General features: G+C 41.9%; 1 protein-coding gene across 19 annotated transcripts in view; it reads right to left on the bottom strand.

Moving 5' to 3' along the window:
- The window catches only part of TNRC6B (trinucleotide repeat containing 6B), a 188,975-nt gene that overhangs the window by 39,007 nt on the left and 132,665 nt on the right, over positions 1-17,303 (bottom strand). For all 19 annotated transcript variants that reach the window (XR_003095021.1, XM_025208905.1, XM_025208907.1 and 16 more), the window contains 4 exons: positions 14,339-14,360; positions 11,566-11,910; positions 1,865-4,183; positions 682-840 (listed from right to left, as the gene is read on the bottom strand). Coding sequence is in view for 18 of the 19 variants with exons in the window: in XM_025208905.1 (XP_025064690.1) it covers positions 682-840; positions 1,865-4,183; positions 11,566-11,910; positions 14,339-14,360 (2,845 nt within the window). In the remaining variant the exon portion in view is untranslated. The remainder of the gene's footprint in view (positions 1-681; positions 841-1,864; positions 4,184-11,565; positions 11,911-14,338; positions 14,361-17,303) is intronic.

The following is a 17,303-nucleotide window of genomic DNA, read 5'->3' on the forward strand; positions in this document are numbered from 1 at the left end:
CAGAATTACAAACTTGGAGCAAAGTTTCAGAATATTTTTTTTAATCTTTTTTTTTTTTTGCATTTAGATTTCCTGTTTTAACAGAAAAAAACAGAAAGAAACTTCATGAACCAGCCTTTACTGGGAGAAATGGTTTTTTTTTGGTAAACAAAACTGTGTACATATCAAAATCCTAATTTCAAAATGTTTTTTTCCCTCACAAGCTCAGCAGGATCTCATTTACTGATAATTCAAACATGACAAGTAAATGATTGAAAAGTTCAGCTTTCTTGGGTTGGGTGCAAAAAAGGCCTGAATAATTTTCTTAAGAGGTATACACAATTTTTCATGCCTAACAGTTTCCCCAACATTAAGTACTTAGGTATATAGCCAGGGAGAAGCTGCTGAGAGAAAAAGCAACCAATTGCTCTTAGGTAAAGGTAGAAATATGTCATTACCAGTATCATAGCTGTATATAAAACCTTATACTAAACATAGTTCCCCTTTGCTTTTCAGTTTGTAGTCGCTACAAGTACTTTATTCAGACAGCCTTCATCACTATCTTAAAGAACATTCAGTGTTCCTTCTAGTTCTCACTGGGAAAAGATGACACTACATACCTGGCTCACCCATACCCAAAAGTCAGATATTACAAAGCCATAGAATCATGAAAGAAATAGCTTGTGTGTGGTCTATACTCACTAGGTTTCATGGCATTTGGGGTGTTGGAGGGTGCATTCCCCCAGCCTGTAGTCGATGCTCCTGTATCATCCACTTCACCCCACCCGGGACTAGTTTCATTTGGCTCACCCCAGGCGGACGTACCATTATCTGGAGCAGGTGGTGTGCTTTTGCTCCAGACTGCACAAAGGAGAAAGAGTTTTCATTACAGAACAGTTATGAAACGAATTGTCCATTGCTATTCAGCTCAAAATAATGAACAGTGTACTATATGTCTGCCTTTAGATAGACTTGACTGTATCTGGTGTAGCTCAAGCTATCAAAAAGTGCACTAGAACTTCTCCACACTACAGTCAGTGCAGGCATTTAACTCCATTTAGGAATGAACAGAAGAGGACATTTAATAGCAGTGCTATGGAGAAGCAATATTACCACTGATTCAGATGAGGAATTAATTCATTAAACAACTCTTCCCCTGACAAGTTTTTAGTACCAAGGGATTAATATTCTGAAAAACCAGGATAAATTTAAGAGTATACATAAAACTACATACTGTTCAAAAAGTGACTTGGAATGCCACCTTAATATACATCCTGTGAATTCCATATTTGACATATCTGCATTACCAAAAACATCTTTTTTTGCCTCTATTTGTTCTTGAGAGCGTGGTAGAACCAACAGATACAAGAGAGTCAACTAAGCCAATACACGGCTCACGCATAGTCACATTTGTCAACTAAATTCCAATTTCATAGCAAAGGATCTGTTTTTTCAATATGACAAAGGCAATTTCTTTAAAGAAAACTAAAGTTTTTTGGTTGTTTTTTTAAACAGGTGTAGAAGGCGGCAAAATTTGGCCTGTATAATGTTTTCCTGGAAGCGATGTATAAACCAGTAAGAATATGTCTGGTCTCTCAGATCTCAGGTTGAGTTTACAGGGCTGTCAGAGAAAGAACATATCCTTTTACTTGTAAACTGAGCAGCATTCAGATGGAAGTCATTTAGAGATAATAAAATGTGGAATTTAGTGGTTCTATTTTCACAGCTACTCTTCAGAGTACAATCACATTACAAATAAATCATAATTGTATGTGTAGCCAAACAGTCACATAAGAGTTTAATTTTGCTAATGGATCAAAACTATTAGAGATTAGAAGAATGCACAAACATTTAGACATCTTGTTTCATGGAGGTAAAACAGTACCTGATGCGGTTGATTTGCTAGTCATTGGAGTAGGCAGACTCTGTTCTCGTGGGGCCTGTCCTCCTTGAGAGTTCTTATCCCACAGGTTCACATTCTTATAGTTATAACTGCTGGGGTCTCCCCATGCTGAAGTGCCATCATCAATATCCATTTGCCGACTTATCGATTGTGGAGAAGGTTCTTCCCAGCCACTGGGCTCCTCATCCTTGGGGGCAGATGGCTGTGGCCCACTGTTCCAGTTTGGATTTGGAGGTCGCCCATTACCTGGAGTTTGTGGTGGTGGAGCCCAGGAGCCAGAAGTCTCCTGCTGTTGTTGCTGCTGCTGCTTGTTCCAGGAGTTGGGCTGTCGACCAGCCTCATTCCATGCTGGAGTTCTTTTACAATCATCCCATCCACCCTTTGAAGCAGCATTTGCATTTGCACTATTACCCCAAGTCCCGATCTCATTTTGTCCGCCTTCACCCCAACCCGACACTGGTTTGTTTCCTGTACTTTCCCAATTACTATTTTTTGTTTGGTCAACCTCCTCTCCCCAACCATTCTTTCCTGAAGACCATCCTTGATTAGGTTGCCGTCCACTCCACCCTTGATCCTTGTTGGAGTTGTCATTCCAAGAGGAGGATGGTTTTTCTTCTGGTCTTCCACTTCCCCAGTTGGAGGAATTGTTGTTCTTGTAGTCATTCCACCCTCCTGTATTTTTGGGGTCCTTCCACTCTGTTGGGGTTGAGAGCTCACCCCATCCAGACTTGATTTGATTGCTTTGGCTGGGTGCATCCCCCCAGCCCCCTGAGTTCTTTGTCTGTGTGGTAGAGCTCTCCCACCCCTCAGTTCCTTTATCAGATTTCCCCTCTGGCCGTGGCATCTCTTCAATATCCCACACAGTATCTTGTTTTATTTGAGTTTGGCCCCAGCCAGTGTTTGAAAGCACACGAGGGTCCAAATCAGTCCTGCTCAGCAAAGTCTGCAAGACTGCCTGGCAATCAGGATGTGTAGGCCTGTATGATCGGCGTCCAGAATTGTGACTGTCACTACTTCCTGCTTTGTGGTTACTTCCAGTGCTTTGACCTCCAACCTCACTTCCTGCAGAGCTGGAAGATCTTCCCCAACAGGGAGCGTGGGAATTGCCTTGGTTTTCAGGAAGAGGGTGGCCTTTTTGATTGTCCCATGCTCCAGTGCTAGAATTTGGTTGGTTTGGACCACTCCATTCTCCAATCTTCAGTTCATCAGACCCAGACGGCTGTTTCCATTCTCCCTGAGAGACCCCAGATGTCAATTTGTTCCCTTCACCCCATTTGCTTTCGTTTGAGTGCTGAGGGCCAAAGTTCCAAGACCCACCACCCGTAGACCTGTTATTGTTATCCCAAGAATCATTTCTTGACCCATTAGATTTTTGTACAGAACCTCCTTTCCAGGAATCCTCTCTATCCTTTACATTGTTCCCATGGTTTCCAGAATTGCTTTGTCCAGAGACTGTGTCAGTTCCAGAAGGCCCCCTAGCTGTACCCCAAGATCCAACATTCCCAGGCTTTCTTTCTCCAGTGCTTTGTGAAGGGGCATCAGTGCTCCTGGAGGGGTTCCCCAAGCCCATTTCAAAGGGCATTCCCTTATTCTCCATAGGGTTTGGCGAACTTAAGTTCAAGGAGTTAGTGTTTCCATTTTTTGGTCCATCAGTGTTATGAATTTGAGCCTGTTCTCTGCTAGAGACAAAGTTAACACCCGCATTTTCCATCTTTGACTGCTGTTCCCTAGGGGTCTGACCTACTGTGCTAATCTGTGCATTGGAGTTACCATTATCAGACTCCAAAGTCCCTTTCCTAGAACTGCCCTCTTGAACCAGTGCTGGCCAAGCAGATGGGTTACTATTTGGGTTAAAGTTGCTGAAGCCAGAACCGGCGCTGATTCTATCCTGCCCAGTCACATTCCTCCAATTTCCTAGTCCATTGTTACTCTCCACAGCAGGGTTGGAAGATTGAACAGATTTAGTCTTGGGGTCAGATTTCCAGGCCCCAAGATTACATTCGCTCCCAGTGCTTCCAGACTGGCACTGGCTTCCTTTTCCTTTGTTACTAGTGGTGCTTCCTGGCAGAGTGCTCTTCTCTGAGCCAGGGTTTGAGGCACTGTTGTTGTCGGTGGTGTTTTCTGAAGAAGACTCAGCGTCTTTGCTGGCAATACAAGGCCACTCTTCCATGTCAGACCCGTCTACAATCACCTTGTCCCAGATGTGAGTTGGGTTGGCGTTGGTGCCGTTGTTGGAGGAGGCTCCAGGACCCCAAGTGGAATTTGCATAATTTGAACCAGCAGCACCTCCAATTGTTGAATCTAAGAAGAAAAAGGTCATTTCTCTGCGTTACTATTGACAAGTCCTTTGAAGACCTCAATTACAGATACCACCAATTGTCCTTTCCACTTATAAACACAGTTTTCCAAAACCTTCCAAGCTGTTTTTAGAAGAACATTTTGTGAAAAATGGCATACGAGACTCTTGTTAAAAAGCAGTATTTCACAAAATCCCTCCCCATGATTTTGTACACACTTAAATTCACTGATGTCTGGCACTTTTTACTAACATGCCTGGTTACTTAAAAAGTTAACTAACACGTGAATGGATTACACTGAAGTTAATATAATAACCAGGGATGACCCAAAAGAGAAATCTTTCAAGACCAGTTCTAAAAAATTATTGCAGTTACTGAGCAAAATTCAGAAGTAAAGAAAATTCACATTTGTGAATGTATAATAAAGTAATGAAATGAATACTAAAATTAGCATTCCCTAGTTATGCAAACAAAGTGTAACGTATTCTGTGAATGGAGAAGCAGAGGATGTTGCAGAAAAATTACCTACCAAAAGGGTGTAGAGTTAAAATTATCCACTCCTTAGTTCATCGTGTACCCAATTCCTAGTTGATTTTCAAACTAAAAATTCCCTTCCTCCCATCACTGTACAAATAACAATAGTTTTGAAAAGTTACTGAATGTCAGATCAGTCCACAGGTAAACTAAACTAAGCTAGCTATTTACTTGCACCTTCCTTCAATAGCCATCTTATTCTAACATTTATTTCATTGCTGAATTTAGCCCAAACACTCTACGAGACCTGAACAGACTTAAATCAGATACGATATGAATTAATTCCATTGCAACACTAGCACAGTCAATACTGGGTTCATGGCAAATCACACCTATCGAGTTATGTTACTCATTGTTGGTACTAATGCATTCTGGCAGCCTCTTCCCTGCAATCTGTACTGCCCCCCTCGTGTTATTCTTTAAAAATGAGCCTGTTAAGTCATGTTCTCCATTTGATGCTACTTGTCATTTTTCTGGATGTTTCTACCACAAGGACTTAAGAATATCCTGTAAAAGATTTCCTTATGTGAAGACTGAACTTTCCAATTCTTTCTACATGAAGATCTTCTCTAATGAGTCTTGGTACCACTGTGGTAACTGTGCCCCTCCGGGCAAGCTCATTTGGTGAGGCATGAAATCTGTAGAAATATCCGTATCATGGTCAACCTTGCCTTCATATGCACTACTGAGTACTGTCTGGTGTCACAGCAGCTGCCCTGAAGGTAAGTCACACCCCTCTAAAAATAATGCAATCCTGTTACACATACCTCAATGTTTAAAAAAAAAAAAATCTAACTTTATTTATCCAAGAATAAGGATCATGGGAATTTTTACTTACTGATATTTTAATTAGAGAACAAAACTGCTGCCAGCACACATTTTATACTTCTTCAGCTCATTAACCAATTTGATGGGTACTCTCTTAGTCGATTTCCAAATTTTCAGTAGATAAAAGAGGTGCCTGTCTGTAACTTAATTTCTTGTTGGTAAGGATCCACACATTATACCAAACCTTGAACCTTCTGGTAAGTTTTAACCAAAGGCAGCCAAAATGGATTTCACCTTCCCTTATTAAACAAATCAGGGTGAGGTTATGGAGGATATGCAACTCACACCCCTTCAGAGTCCAACCTAACCCTGATATACCGGGGAGAAAAGTTCTGGATGGTGCCACAACAACATGGAACATGGCTCCACACTGAAATGTACTGGAAATCCAGTTGCAAGTATGGGCTCCTAAGCATGAGAAAAGTATTAGCAAGAACCATCCAGAAAGGCAGACTGAGGAGACTAGTTAAAGATTGCAGGGCTCTCCCTCAAACTAGAGGAATGTTGCCTGTAAAAATATGATTATCACTCTCAGCAGCAGCTCTGTGTACACTCCGATAGTAAAAGCATTTTGTAGATGCACTCAAGGCTGCCTTGCACCTAAATGAGCGTGTTCTAAAAACCTCAAAGACAGGGATGCCTGCTAACTCTCAGAATATGCTTTGATCTATTTAGACAAAACGTTGAAAAGAAACTGCTTGTCCTCATATTTTTATCACCATACCATGTCCTCAAGTCGTTTTGGGAATTTAAGAGAAGGACTTTGTCCTTGTAAAACAGTGGCTAGGGGGTCCCTTAGCTTTTAAGATATTCTTACCTAGAAATGAATGTGATGGAGAGAAGGTAAGTTACTCATCTGAGGTGAAAATAGACTACGGATGAACTTGAAATGAACAAACAGCATTGTAGTGCTTTTACTGGTAAGGAAAGCTATGAGGCAGGTCAATAATAAATGTCTGGAGTGCAAAAACAAACAAACCCCCCTAAACCCTCACTTCTGGCTTGGTTTACTGTCTCTCTCAGAGATGTTAAGAAGAAACAATAACCTCAAAATGCCATAGCCTCTCTTGGAGGCTCTGAGAAACCATGAGATTGTTTAGTAAAAGCCTGCACTTCTACGAAGGGATTAGATCACTGATTCTCAACTGGGATAGGGAAGCAACCCAGGGTGCTGCAAGACCCTTCCAAAAAATGCCACAGTCCCCAGCAGCTGTGATGGAAGTAAAGTGACCACTCCTCCTCCCCCCTGATGCTGAGTGCCCCATCACACTGCAGACAAGCAGTGGCTATGGCTGCTACCTGCCTCCCAGCAACCCCATCCTAGTCATCCCTGTGCTCCCAGCAGTGTGACCTGCTGTGCATGTGCATGGGGGGACACATGACTGCACTTTTCAACCCAACTCATCATCATTTCCCCCCACCGCCATTGCATCCATGCTCCTGGGGCTGGAGGCATATGTGATTCCAGATACCAGCATCAGTCTCATTGGAAGTGCAGTAGCAAAGGCAGGGACTGCACTTGCCCCTTCAGGTACTCATCGGGGCAGGGAGGGGGCAGACTGCGAAAAAGCAGAGCATGGTGGGGTGAGGTCCTGCCCTCATCACCCTCATCTGTCACCAACTAGATTTTAGCTCCATGTTTCTCAACAGGGCACTGCTAAATCCCAAACAGTTAGGGAGACTGAAAAATTGAGGACTGCTACAATAGATCATACTTAAATAAAACAGCATTAAAATATCTCTTCACAAATACCCTGACTGTAAAAAGAGAGCAACATCCTGTACTGGAATGTGAAGAGAAGATGCACATTTTAAAGAACCTATCCACACAAGTGAATTTATTTATTAAAGAAACTTTTACTCTTGCCATCAGAAGTACTGCTATTATGGGGTCAGCTACTACCTGTTAGAAGCTGCAATTTACTCTGCTCATTAGTCCTAGGAGTTTGCAGCATTGGATCAAAACCAGGGTTGTCCAGCTGGAGGCACATGGACTATATCTGGTCCCAACTGCTGCCACTGCCGAAGTCTCTTTGTTCCTCCTCCATCCTCCAACTTCTGCTTCCTGGCCCCACCTCTGGGGGCAAGGCATGGTGATGTGGTGTGACCTGCAGGCTGGGGCAATGTGATATGGCCTGTAAGGCATGGGGTATCATGGCAGAAGTGGGGGCGGGGTGGCGGCATGTGGCACAGCAGGGCATGTGAGTACTGGCACCATGCAGTGGAGGCAGCACCTGCCACAGGTTCATAGATTATACGGGGGCTGGAAGGGACCTCACAAGATCATTGGGTCCAGCCCCCTTGCACTAGGCAGGAAAGACAACTGGGACCAGGTGACACTAGCAAGGTGACCGTCCAGTCTCCTCTTGAAGATTTCCAAGGTAGGTGATTGCACCACCTCTGGAGGGAGTTTATTCCACAGTCTGGACTCCCTAACTGTGAAGAAATTTTTCCTAGTGTTAAGCGTGAAATGGTCTTCCAGGAGTTTGTGGCCATTACTTTTGGTTTTCCTCAAGGGTGCCCTGGTGAACAGTTGATCGCCGAGCCCTTGATGTGCTCCACTGATGTACCAGTAAGCTGCTACCAAGTTCCCTTTCAGCCTTTTCTTATTTTAGGCTGAAGAGGCCCAAGTACCTCAACCTTTCCACGTATGGCTTGCCTTGCAAGTCTCTGATCATATAGGTGGCTCTTTTCTGGATTCGCTCAAGCTTTTCCACGTGGTGTGGGTACCTGCCATGCAGCACAGTGCGAGGCGCGGGGAGGATGTGTAGCCTACAGCCACCCATAAATTAGGCAGCCCTGGATTAAATTAATTTGCTCAGTAGAAATCTATGCAATATGGTGCTGAAACTAGCTGCCAGGGCTAGAGAATACATCTGCTTTAGGTTTCTCATCTCTGCTAACATCAGTGCAAATTTATCAGTGTCAATAAAAGTAACCACTTTTTGGTAACACCCCCCCCAGCAAAAAACCTCCCCCAAACCCTGAAATCTTGAGTTCTGGAGAGATTTAGCATAAAATATGTAACAAATATTAGTACATTACATATTATTTAGTTTTCTGTTCTACTTTTTAAATTCTCTATCATACAGCTGCAGAGGCTTTGCTATTTAAAGGCTTTTGACTTCTCAGTAATTTTCCAGAAGCTTTTGAAGACATTTTTATTTAAGATCACAGTTGCAGGATCCAACCCACTAGCTGCATATACAGCGGTGAAATATTTAACATTAAAGTGACGACAAAGGCTCATAAGAGGCAAAGGTAGTAACTTAAATATCTAGAAGATACGTGTCAAAATCTTCTAGTCTCGTTCAGATTTAAATCAACAAAATTAAAGGTCTTTATTATTCAATTATCTTGCTCATCTTAAGTATTACCGACTCTGGACAAAAAGCACACTAGCAATGTTCACCTACTGGGTAATATTATCAGAACTTGACTCTTCTAGAAGAAAACTGTAGACCCCAATTGTGAGAAACAGATCTATCTGCACAAGAAGACCGATCATGAAATCCTTCAATATGCTTTTATATGAAACGTTGCTGTTGCTGCTTGTTTCATCTAAAAGCCTGTTTATCCTGGCACAGAGGAAGGATTGTGATGCCAGTGCAATGGTTTCATGTAGGCAGTGACTTCCAAAGACAAAAGACAGACCACTTCTCAGGAACTAAATATTTCATCAAGACCTTCCTATGCTAAATGTTAGCTAACATTTGTACAACTTCACTTGAATACACAAGGGGGAAAAAGGCTTTGAATGCAGGCTGAACTTCTCTTACTATCAGTGATAAACACACGTAAACCAGATCTTCCCATATTTTAGAGTGTTAGTTGGTATAGATTTGGGTCGGACCCTGGCTCTGCCCTGGATACAATCGGAGGGACCTTAGAAGAGAATGGTGATTTAAAAGGAAAATTTGCAAACAGAGTTGGGTCTACTGTATAAAAAGGGAGTTGACATCAAGGGACAGTTAACATAGTGCTAAAATTGCAAACACAGGTAACAGCAGCCCCAAGCAACCTCAACCTCAAACACCATTATTTGTTTAAAGTACAAAGACTGAACATAGCACTTGGAAACAAACAGTTCTTCTGATACCGAGGGCTATAGCCAAGGAACAGGAAGCTGTTCCTAAAGTACTGAAGACAACTTTAAAAAAAAAAACACTACTGTAACCTCCTTATTTCACTGATATCTGCTTCCTTTGATCCTTAGGAAGATAAAATAAGGACATACAACACAGCACATACATTACTGAGTTTATATGGAGCCTACAAGATTTTGTTGTTTGCTGCCCTGACCTGTAATGGTATCATCTGATCAAGAACATTTATCTTTATAGCACCTTTAGCTTTCATGTGATCTTGTATTTACTTTCATTTTCCCCCCTCCCTGCTTGAATGGAGGGGGTGTGGCCAAGCGACAGCCCAGAACTAGCTGGAGGGTCTGCCTGGGGGGCAGTGCCTGCCAGGCTGAGGACGGGGTGAGTGGGGAAAACGGTAGTAGTATTGAATGAATAAAAGCTTGAACAAGAATAGTCCCCTCTCTGAAGTGAGCATTATTGAACAGAAGGAAACAACCATGCAGAGTCCTGCTGACTGTGATCATGGACTACAAATCCCAGAAGCACCTGGAAGCAGGAAGAGGAAGTGATGGACAACCCTGCAGAATCCTGCTGTTGTGCATCTGGACTGCAAAACCCAGAGACCTCAGGGGTAGCAGGAAGGGGAAGTGAACACACAGCCTATGCTGGGATGCGGAGGGACTCTGATTTAACTTCAACCAGGAAGGGGTCTGGGACAGAAGTTTCATAAAAGGGTTTCACCAAATCAGTTAAGACTGATACTACATTCAACCAGGTTTATATTATATCAGTTTCAGCCATTTTCAAACTGGTTTATGTGCACTGAGCTTCTGTTCCGTTACAGGTTTAAACCAGTTTCTGAAGACTTAAACCGGTTTATGTGCAACTTCTGTGCCAAGCATAAGAGTACACTGAGCACCAAGCACCTAAGGACTGTCACTCTGAAGTTGATAATCTGTCGCAATGTTGTCTTTATCCTGTTGTGTTCTTACACATTAGAGCAGATAAGATCACAACTTCTAAGCACAAATAAAATCAACAAGGGTGGCATTTCTATACTGTAAGTTACAAATATTGTAGCTAAAAAAACCCACCAGAAGTCTTTTATAAAACAGGATGCTTACAATAACTGACATAAAAGAAGATCTATTAAAAGTATACAGTTCAGATCAGGGGTGCTCAACCCCCAGCCTGCAGGCCAGAACTAGCCCATGGAGCCATGCTACATGGTCCACAGGGGTCCTCCCAGGTCCAAAAACTTGGCAGTGGGGGAGCAGTGGCAGCAACTGTCACTCCCCTGTTGCCAAATTTCCAGATCTGTGGGGAGCCCTGTGGGCCAGATAGGACATTAGATTAGAACAGAAGTGGCCTAGTGTCTGGTTCAGGGCGCAGGGGCCAGCTTGAGGCAGTGCTGGGCCTGATTCTGCAGTGTGCTGTTGAAGGGAGGCAGCATGGGGCCCTTATCTGGGGTTGCAAGGTCCTAATTTAGCAGTGCATGGCCCAATCCTGGGGCATAAGATCCGATCTGGCCTATGGACTGGCTTCAGCCCACTCATTTGGCTTGCAGCACCAAAAGGTTCAACACCACTATTTCAGATCATAAACTAAGGGATAATTTCTAACTGATATTTGCTTTCACAGCAGTGTTTTGTCAACAGGGTATATTACTGTGCAGAGTGGGGTACAGACTAGCTACTATCAGAAACAGCGATAGAGCACCAGGTTATATGGCTTATTCCTTTGCTCCAACATAGCAATTCTGCTGATTCAGTTTTTCATGAAACAATCAGTATCTTAAAGAAGTTAAAGCCCAGCACTAGCTGGGAAGAGTTGCACTAAAAGCAGAAAATAAAACTCCTAAACTTCAGAAAAATACATTATGTCATAAAATATGCAAGAACAATTTTTGAACAATCCTTCTATGGCTAAGCATCCATACCTGTTGCAGTCCCACTGTCGCTCTGCAGCAGTGCTCCTGTCACTGGTTGTGCGTTGCTTGGGTTTGCTCCAGGTGCTGTTGAGGGAGGAGGCCCTGCCCCACCCCCAAGGAGCATACAGGATGGCGGAGGGGGCTGCCCACGTTTCAGTAACACTTTGTGGTCCTGCTGGCAACGGAATCGCGGCGGCACCTCCCGAGGCATGTAGCGGGTGGTGCTTGGCGGTTGTCCGTTCGGCACTGCCACCCTTTTGGCATTGTTGCCACCATTGACTGGTGGCGATGGAGAGTTGCCAATTGGGCTGGCGGCCACTGGTTGGCTTAAACTTGGTTTCGTCACTTCGGGCACTGAAAATAAAAGTAAAGACATTCAGATTTTTGTAAATTAAAATAACAATAAAATAGATTTCAGAACTCATTGTGGTTCAACTTTGATACAGTCACTCCTCTCTCAGAGTACTGTGCAACTTCAACCCAATCAAGAAACCAGCCTAGTTATAGAAATATGCTACTTCTGCCTATTTTTCTCCCTCCTCCACAAATTACTAAGACAGCAGGGATAAAATCCTAGCCCCACTGACTTTCTCACCTGAATTTTTACAGCACTTGTTCACCAAAGAGCGCCAAAGGATGACAAGGTCGAACAGTTATAAGACCGTTTCAGGCTGGACATAAGGAAGACCGTTTCAGGCTGGACATAAGGAAGACTTTCTTTACTGTCCAAGCCCCCAAGGTCTGGAATAGCCTGCCATAGGAGGTGGTTCAAGCACCTACACTGAACACCTTCAAGAGAAATTTGGATGCCTATGGGGATCCTACGACCCCAGCTGACTTCCTGTCCCTCGGGCAGGGGGCTGGACTCGATTTTCCGAGGTCCCTTACAGCCCTAATGTCTATGAAATTCTATGAAACATCTAGGGACAGAAGCAGGAGTTGGCAGAGAACTTCCTTGAGCAAAGGTAAGTTTTAATTCCAGACTATTTGTGATTAATGTAAAGTTGTTGCTAGTTTTCCTGCCCCATCTTAATTTTTGGTTGTTTCAGCAGCAGTGTTTTGGGCCACTACACGAGAAATCTGAATTTAGATCCCAAGCTTTTGCCTTGCTCACTAGGTTTATGTTTTCACTAAACAAAAGGGATAGTATTTCTTAAATTTTATTTTTATTGGGATAACTAATGTAAGTTCTTTCCCAGTGAGAAAACTACATGACAAAAAGTGATAAAGCCTTGCTTCCACCACAGCTTACCTTCATCAAAGCCAGGTGGGGTGGCATACTGTTGACCTGATTTAATAAGACTCAAGTGAAGATTACCTGTGCCTGATCTTCACCAGGATTCTACAGCAAAATAGTAAACTTTCATCATTACCTCAATGGAACCCCTCCCCTCCACTGATTTTGGCAGATGGCCTCAACGAAGGAAAGGACTTGTTCTGAAGCAGCTCACTTTAGCTTACTTGGGAACGGCTTTTATAAGGACCGAAGAAAGGCAGTCAAGATGGGTTTGTATGTAGTCACAGGTAGCCTCTTTGAGGACCTTTCAGTAGAGATGAAATAATAGCAGCAAAAAAGTGAGAATCCTAGGAGGACCTGAGTCTTTCACTTAACTTAGCTGTCTTCATCTGCTTAATTGGTTCCAGAAATGGTGTACCTGCGCTCCTCTATTCTCTACACTGTCTAACATGAAGCCAAGGATGTGGACCAACCATGTTTACTATGGAATAAAATGACTTTTTCACAGTAAAAGTGAAGCAAGCACATGACATGCTATGGAATAAGTCAGCAAATAAGAAGTAAATATAAACCAGTATAATTTACACTGCTGTACTGCTGTGGGTGTGCTTTTGTAGTTAATTTCATCCTGAGGTTGCCATTTGGTCAGTATAAACTGGGTCATCAATCATAAGGGCCAGGTGCTGCTATAAAATACGCTATGGACAGGCAACTTGGAAAGAGCTACTTGTGTTTCCATTCCTTGCAACACAGTCAATTTACTAAGGAGTTAAACCTGAGGCAATTTACTCTATCATAATCAGGTACAGGAATTCTTCCACAGCAACTGAATATGTTGCATCCCAAATTTATTTCTGTGAACAGCTAGAGATTAGGATCTCTGACATGCCAATCTACACTTCACTGCTCCATAATCAAAGACAAATATTTTAGTTGTAAAGTCAAATCACTTCTACATACCCCTCTGCTGTCTTTTTCGTGGCTGCTTCTCCACGCTACTTTAAAAGCAATGAGGTACAAAAATCAAGTTCAAGCTTATTTTAAAAAAACACTTTGAGAAGTTAAATATTTATCCATCATCCTTGACTCATCATTTGATAGTCAAGTCTCTGTGCTTTCCTATCTCAATCTTTCATCATCACTTAATTCAGTGTGCTGGCTAAAGTAAAAATTCAATACGGTCATTTTGGTGTGCTTTCATAAAATAGTATTTCTTCCTCTTCCTTTCCATGTGCCTTGTCTGTTTCAGGAAGTGGCTACACTTCTGGAAAACTAGACTTTTGAAGAATTTTCAGCATTAGCCTCTTCTTGAGATAGTCTCCATGAAGAAGGAATTAATTTATTCACAAAAGTCTTTTCTTCTCCAAACATTTTAAGGGCTGACAGGGAATGTTACCTCATCTTCTTTTTGATGGTTATACCTTTTGTTTCTGCTGATTCTTCATTCAGCAATACCTCCACTTGGAACATTAGTCTTCCTCCCTTTCTCATTCAAGAATTTTAGTCAAGGACAAGGATAAGATCCAAAGCAATTAAGTCTCTTACCTTTGGTTTTTTGATCTGTGACCTGCAAATTAAAAAACAAGAACATAAATAAAAGCAAAAAGAACCAAGGTTCTTTACAAAGAATTGAGCTGTTCTACATTGTAGCCTTCACTTATTAGTACAAGACCAATCTCAGTCTGATAAAAAATTAACTTTTTAGACTTTTCATCAGCTAACTTGCTTAGGTAAATGCAGAGAAAAATCTTCAAGAGTACTTGGGACCATTATCATCTCCAACTACTGATGTAATACTTGCAGAGAGACTATAGAAGGAAGTTGCTTCATTGATGATGATTTGCAGTATTTTTCCCTACCAAGAACTGTAACATTTTAAAGCACAAACAACTATTACTCCCGCAATGCCTTTTTACAATTTTTAGAGGAAAGATATGCTTTAACAAATGGCAGAGCATAACGAAAACTGAACATAGAGAATGTCAGATACTACACCATGTGTTAGCACCCGTGGTACCTTATCAATGACAAGAAGCTTCCTGCAGGCACAAATCTAAGTGGAAGAAACCATCTCTGTTATTTTCCTGTTCACCTTCTTCCCTGCTCCTCTTCTGCAAAAATCTGTAATACCTACAACAACTCTAGATTTAATGTTTTCCTGAAAGTAGCAGGCTTCCTAGATGAGACTTACCAGAAGCTAGCCATCATCCCAAATGGCTCAATTTTTGCTTTTGCTGTACTTCTGCATTTTCCCCAACAGCCTAGACTTCTAGCTACGGTAGAATCAAATGCCACTAGAACATTCTCTGAAATTCTTTGTATTGTGGCATGTTTTGCACCTATTAGTCATGAGCTCCTCTACAGAATAAGGGAAAACCCCCAAGACTGTCATGTGTCAGGCTTTATGTTACCTCTTCTTTAAAGAAATTGCTGAACCAGTCCATAATTCTAGATGGTACAGTCGCAGCACAGAATAATGAAAGCGAAAGTAAAGGCAATTTATTTTTGCACTAACCTAGCCAGATCCCTTTTGTACAGTAAAGAACAATAAAAGGAAACACATGCCTCAATTGCTCATGACACTATTCCACTTTCGAAAGAGGGACGCATGAAATGACATATACCCCAAAGTATAAAAAGCCCTACCTCCCCAGCTCTGTAACTTCAGTCTATAAATGTGGCTCAACGTTTTTGGAATCAAAACACCCCTCAATAGACTCAAGGCACCCTACCCATAACTTCTGAGAATTGAGTAGCCCCACATTTCAAAAACTAATTTATATGTTACAGTGCTTACCTCCTTGCAGAGGAGCTGAGCAGTAGAGGTAGGGGATCATCCAGGCAGGGACAAGTCTGAGAAGGAATTTATCTACTCAGCTTTTCTGTTTATCAGCTCACAAATCACTTATCTCCTCAAACCTCGTGGCACCCTTCAAAGGACCTGGCAGCACTCCAGGGGGCCCTGACACCCTGGTTGAGAATCACTGGCCTAGATGATGCAGCAAAAACACGCTGCCTCTGAAACCAGATTTCCTTTTATCCCAGACTAGCAAAAGCACACATGCATGTATTAAAGCGTGTTCCATTTCAAATGATTTCCCATCCTCTCTCTACACATACAAAATTGTAAAGGACACAATTTTGACATTTTTACATGAAGAAGACCAAAAGAAAACAAAAATCCCAACCTATAATGCTGCCAGGTTTACTTTATAGTCTGAGACAGCAATTCTCCTCTTTTGTTCTTATTCACCACTCCAAGTTGCAAATGATGAGCCATCTAACTGCACTACAAACCTTAAGAGCCATCTACCTGAGGGAAACCTGGACTGCCAGCACTTGAAGGGACTATGCTGACAAGAAAGGAGCAGACTTCAGACACTAACATCTTCTGACAAGCATGAAAGAAATCCCCCCTACCCCACAAAAAAAATCCTCCAGCCACTTGCTTATAATTTTAATCAAAAAATCAAACAGCAGGCATTTTGTTATGTAGAACTGCACATAAGACTCCTGCCATGAAACAGGTATTATTAGCCAGTAAAAAAATATTTCATACAGAAAGTACTCATTTAAATAACCTTCCTACCATTATGGACACCGTCTAAAAAAGAAACCGTAGAGGTCCTAATAGCCATTTCCCAACTACTGTACAAATGTTACTCAGTAAGAATATACAGTGCTCTAGTTTAAAGACTTTTGCCCCCTTACTCCCAAGTATCTTCAGACTGTCAGACTGGCTTCTAGAAGGCAGACACACATGCAGGGGTCACTTCACCCAGGATTTGGACAAGATAACTGCCAGCTACTAGAAACAGTACGACTGCCTTTTCAGACAGGCAGTGTGCAGCAAGGTAAAAATGGCATTTAGAATTCTGAGCCCTGAACAAGTTCAAACAATGAAGTTATCAAGCTCAAAAAGTTTTCTGAAAAAGTTTAGTTGGATGCTTCCTTCCTTGCTTCTCCCTTCAATACCCGAGAGTTTCTAGGGAAGTTTAAAAACAGCAGCCTGATTTTTTGTAACAAATTTCCAAATTACTATTATAACATTGAATACCAGTATACTTCCCTCAGGCTATTTCTTCTTACAGGGTACAAATGAAGCAGTTCTTGTCTGTGTACATCATTACTCGAAATGTGCAATTTGCATTGTTTTAGAGATCTCATGGTTAAGTAGTGATAAGGAAGTGAAATTGTTAGGTGGTATAAAGAAACCCTATTTTGCAGGCATGAATGTCTCTTGTTATGATCTTGGGATAAAACAAACCAGACCTTCCAGCAATTTACTAGAACAAGATATATTGATATTAATACTTTTATACTGTTGGAACTTCAATTTAACTGCAGCCACACTAGGGACTGAAATAATATAATTAAATCAATTGTTAAAATTATAAATAGATGAACCAATGCAGTTAAATTAGTACAAAAATTTAAGTTACAAAAAAGCCAAAATTGGAACAAAATGAAACTTGCAAGAAAAAATTCCAGCATAGCCCTCCCTCAGCAG

This window comes from Alligator sinensis, unplaced genomic scaffold, assembly GCF_000455745.1.
Source record: "Alligator sinensis unplaced genomic scaffold, ASM45574v1 scaffold215_1, whole genome shotgun sequence".
NCBI lineage: Eukaryota > Metazoa > Chordata > Crocodylia > Alligatoridae > Alligator > Alligator sinensis.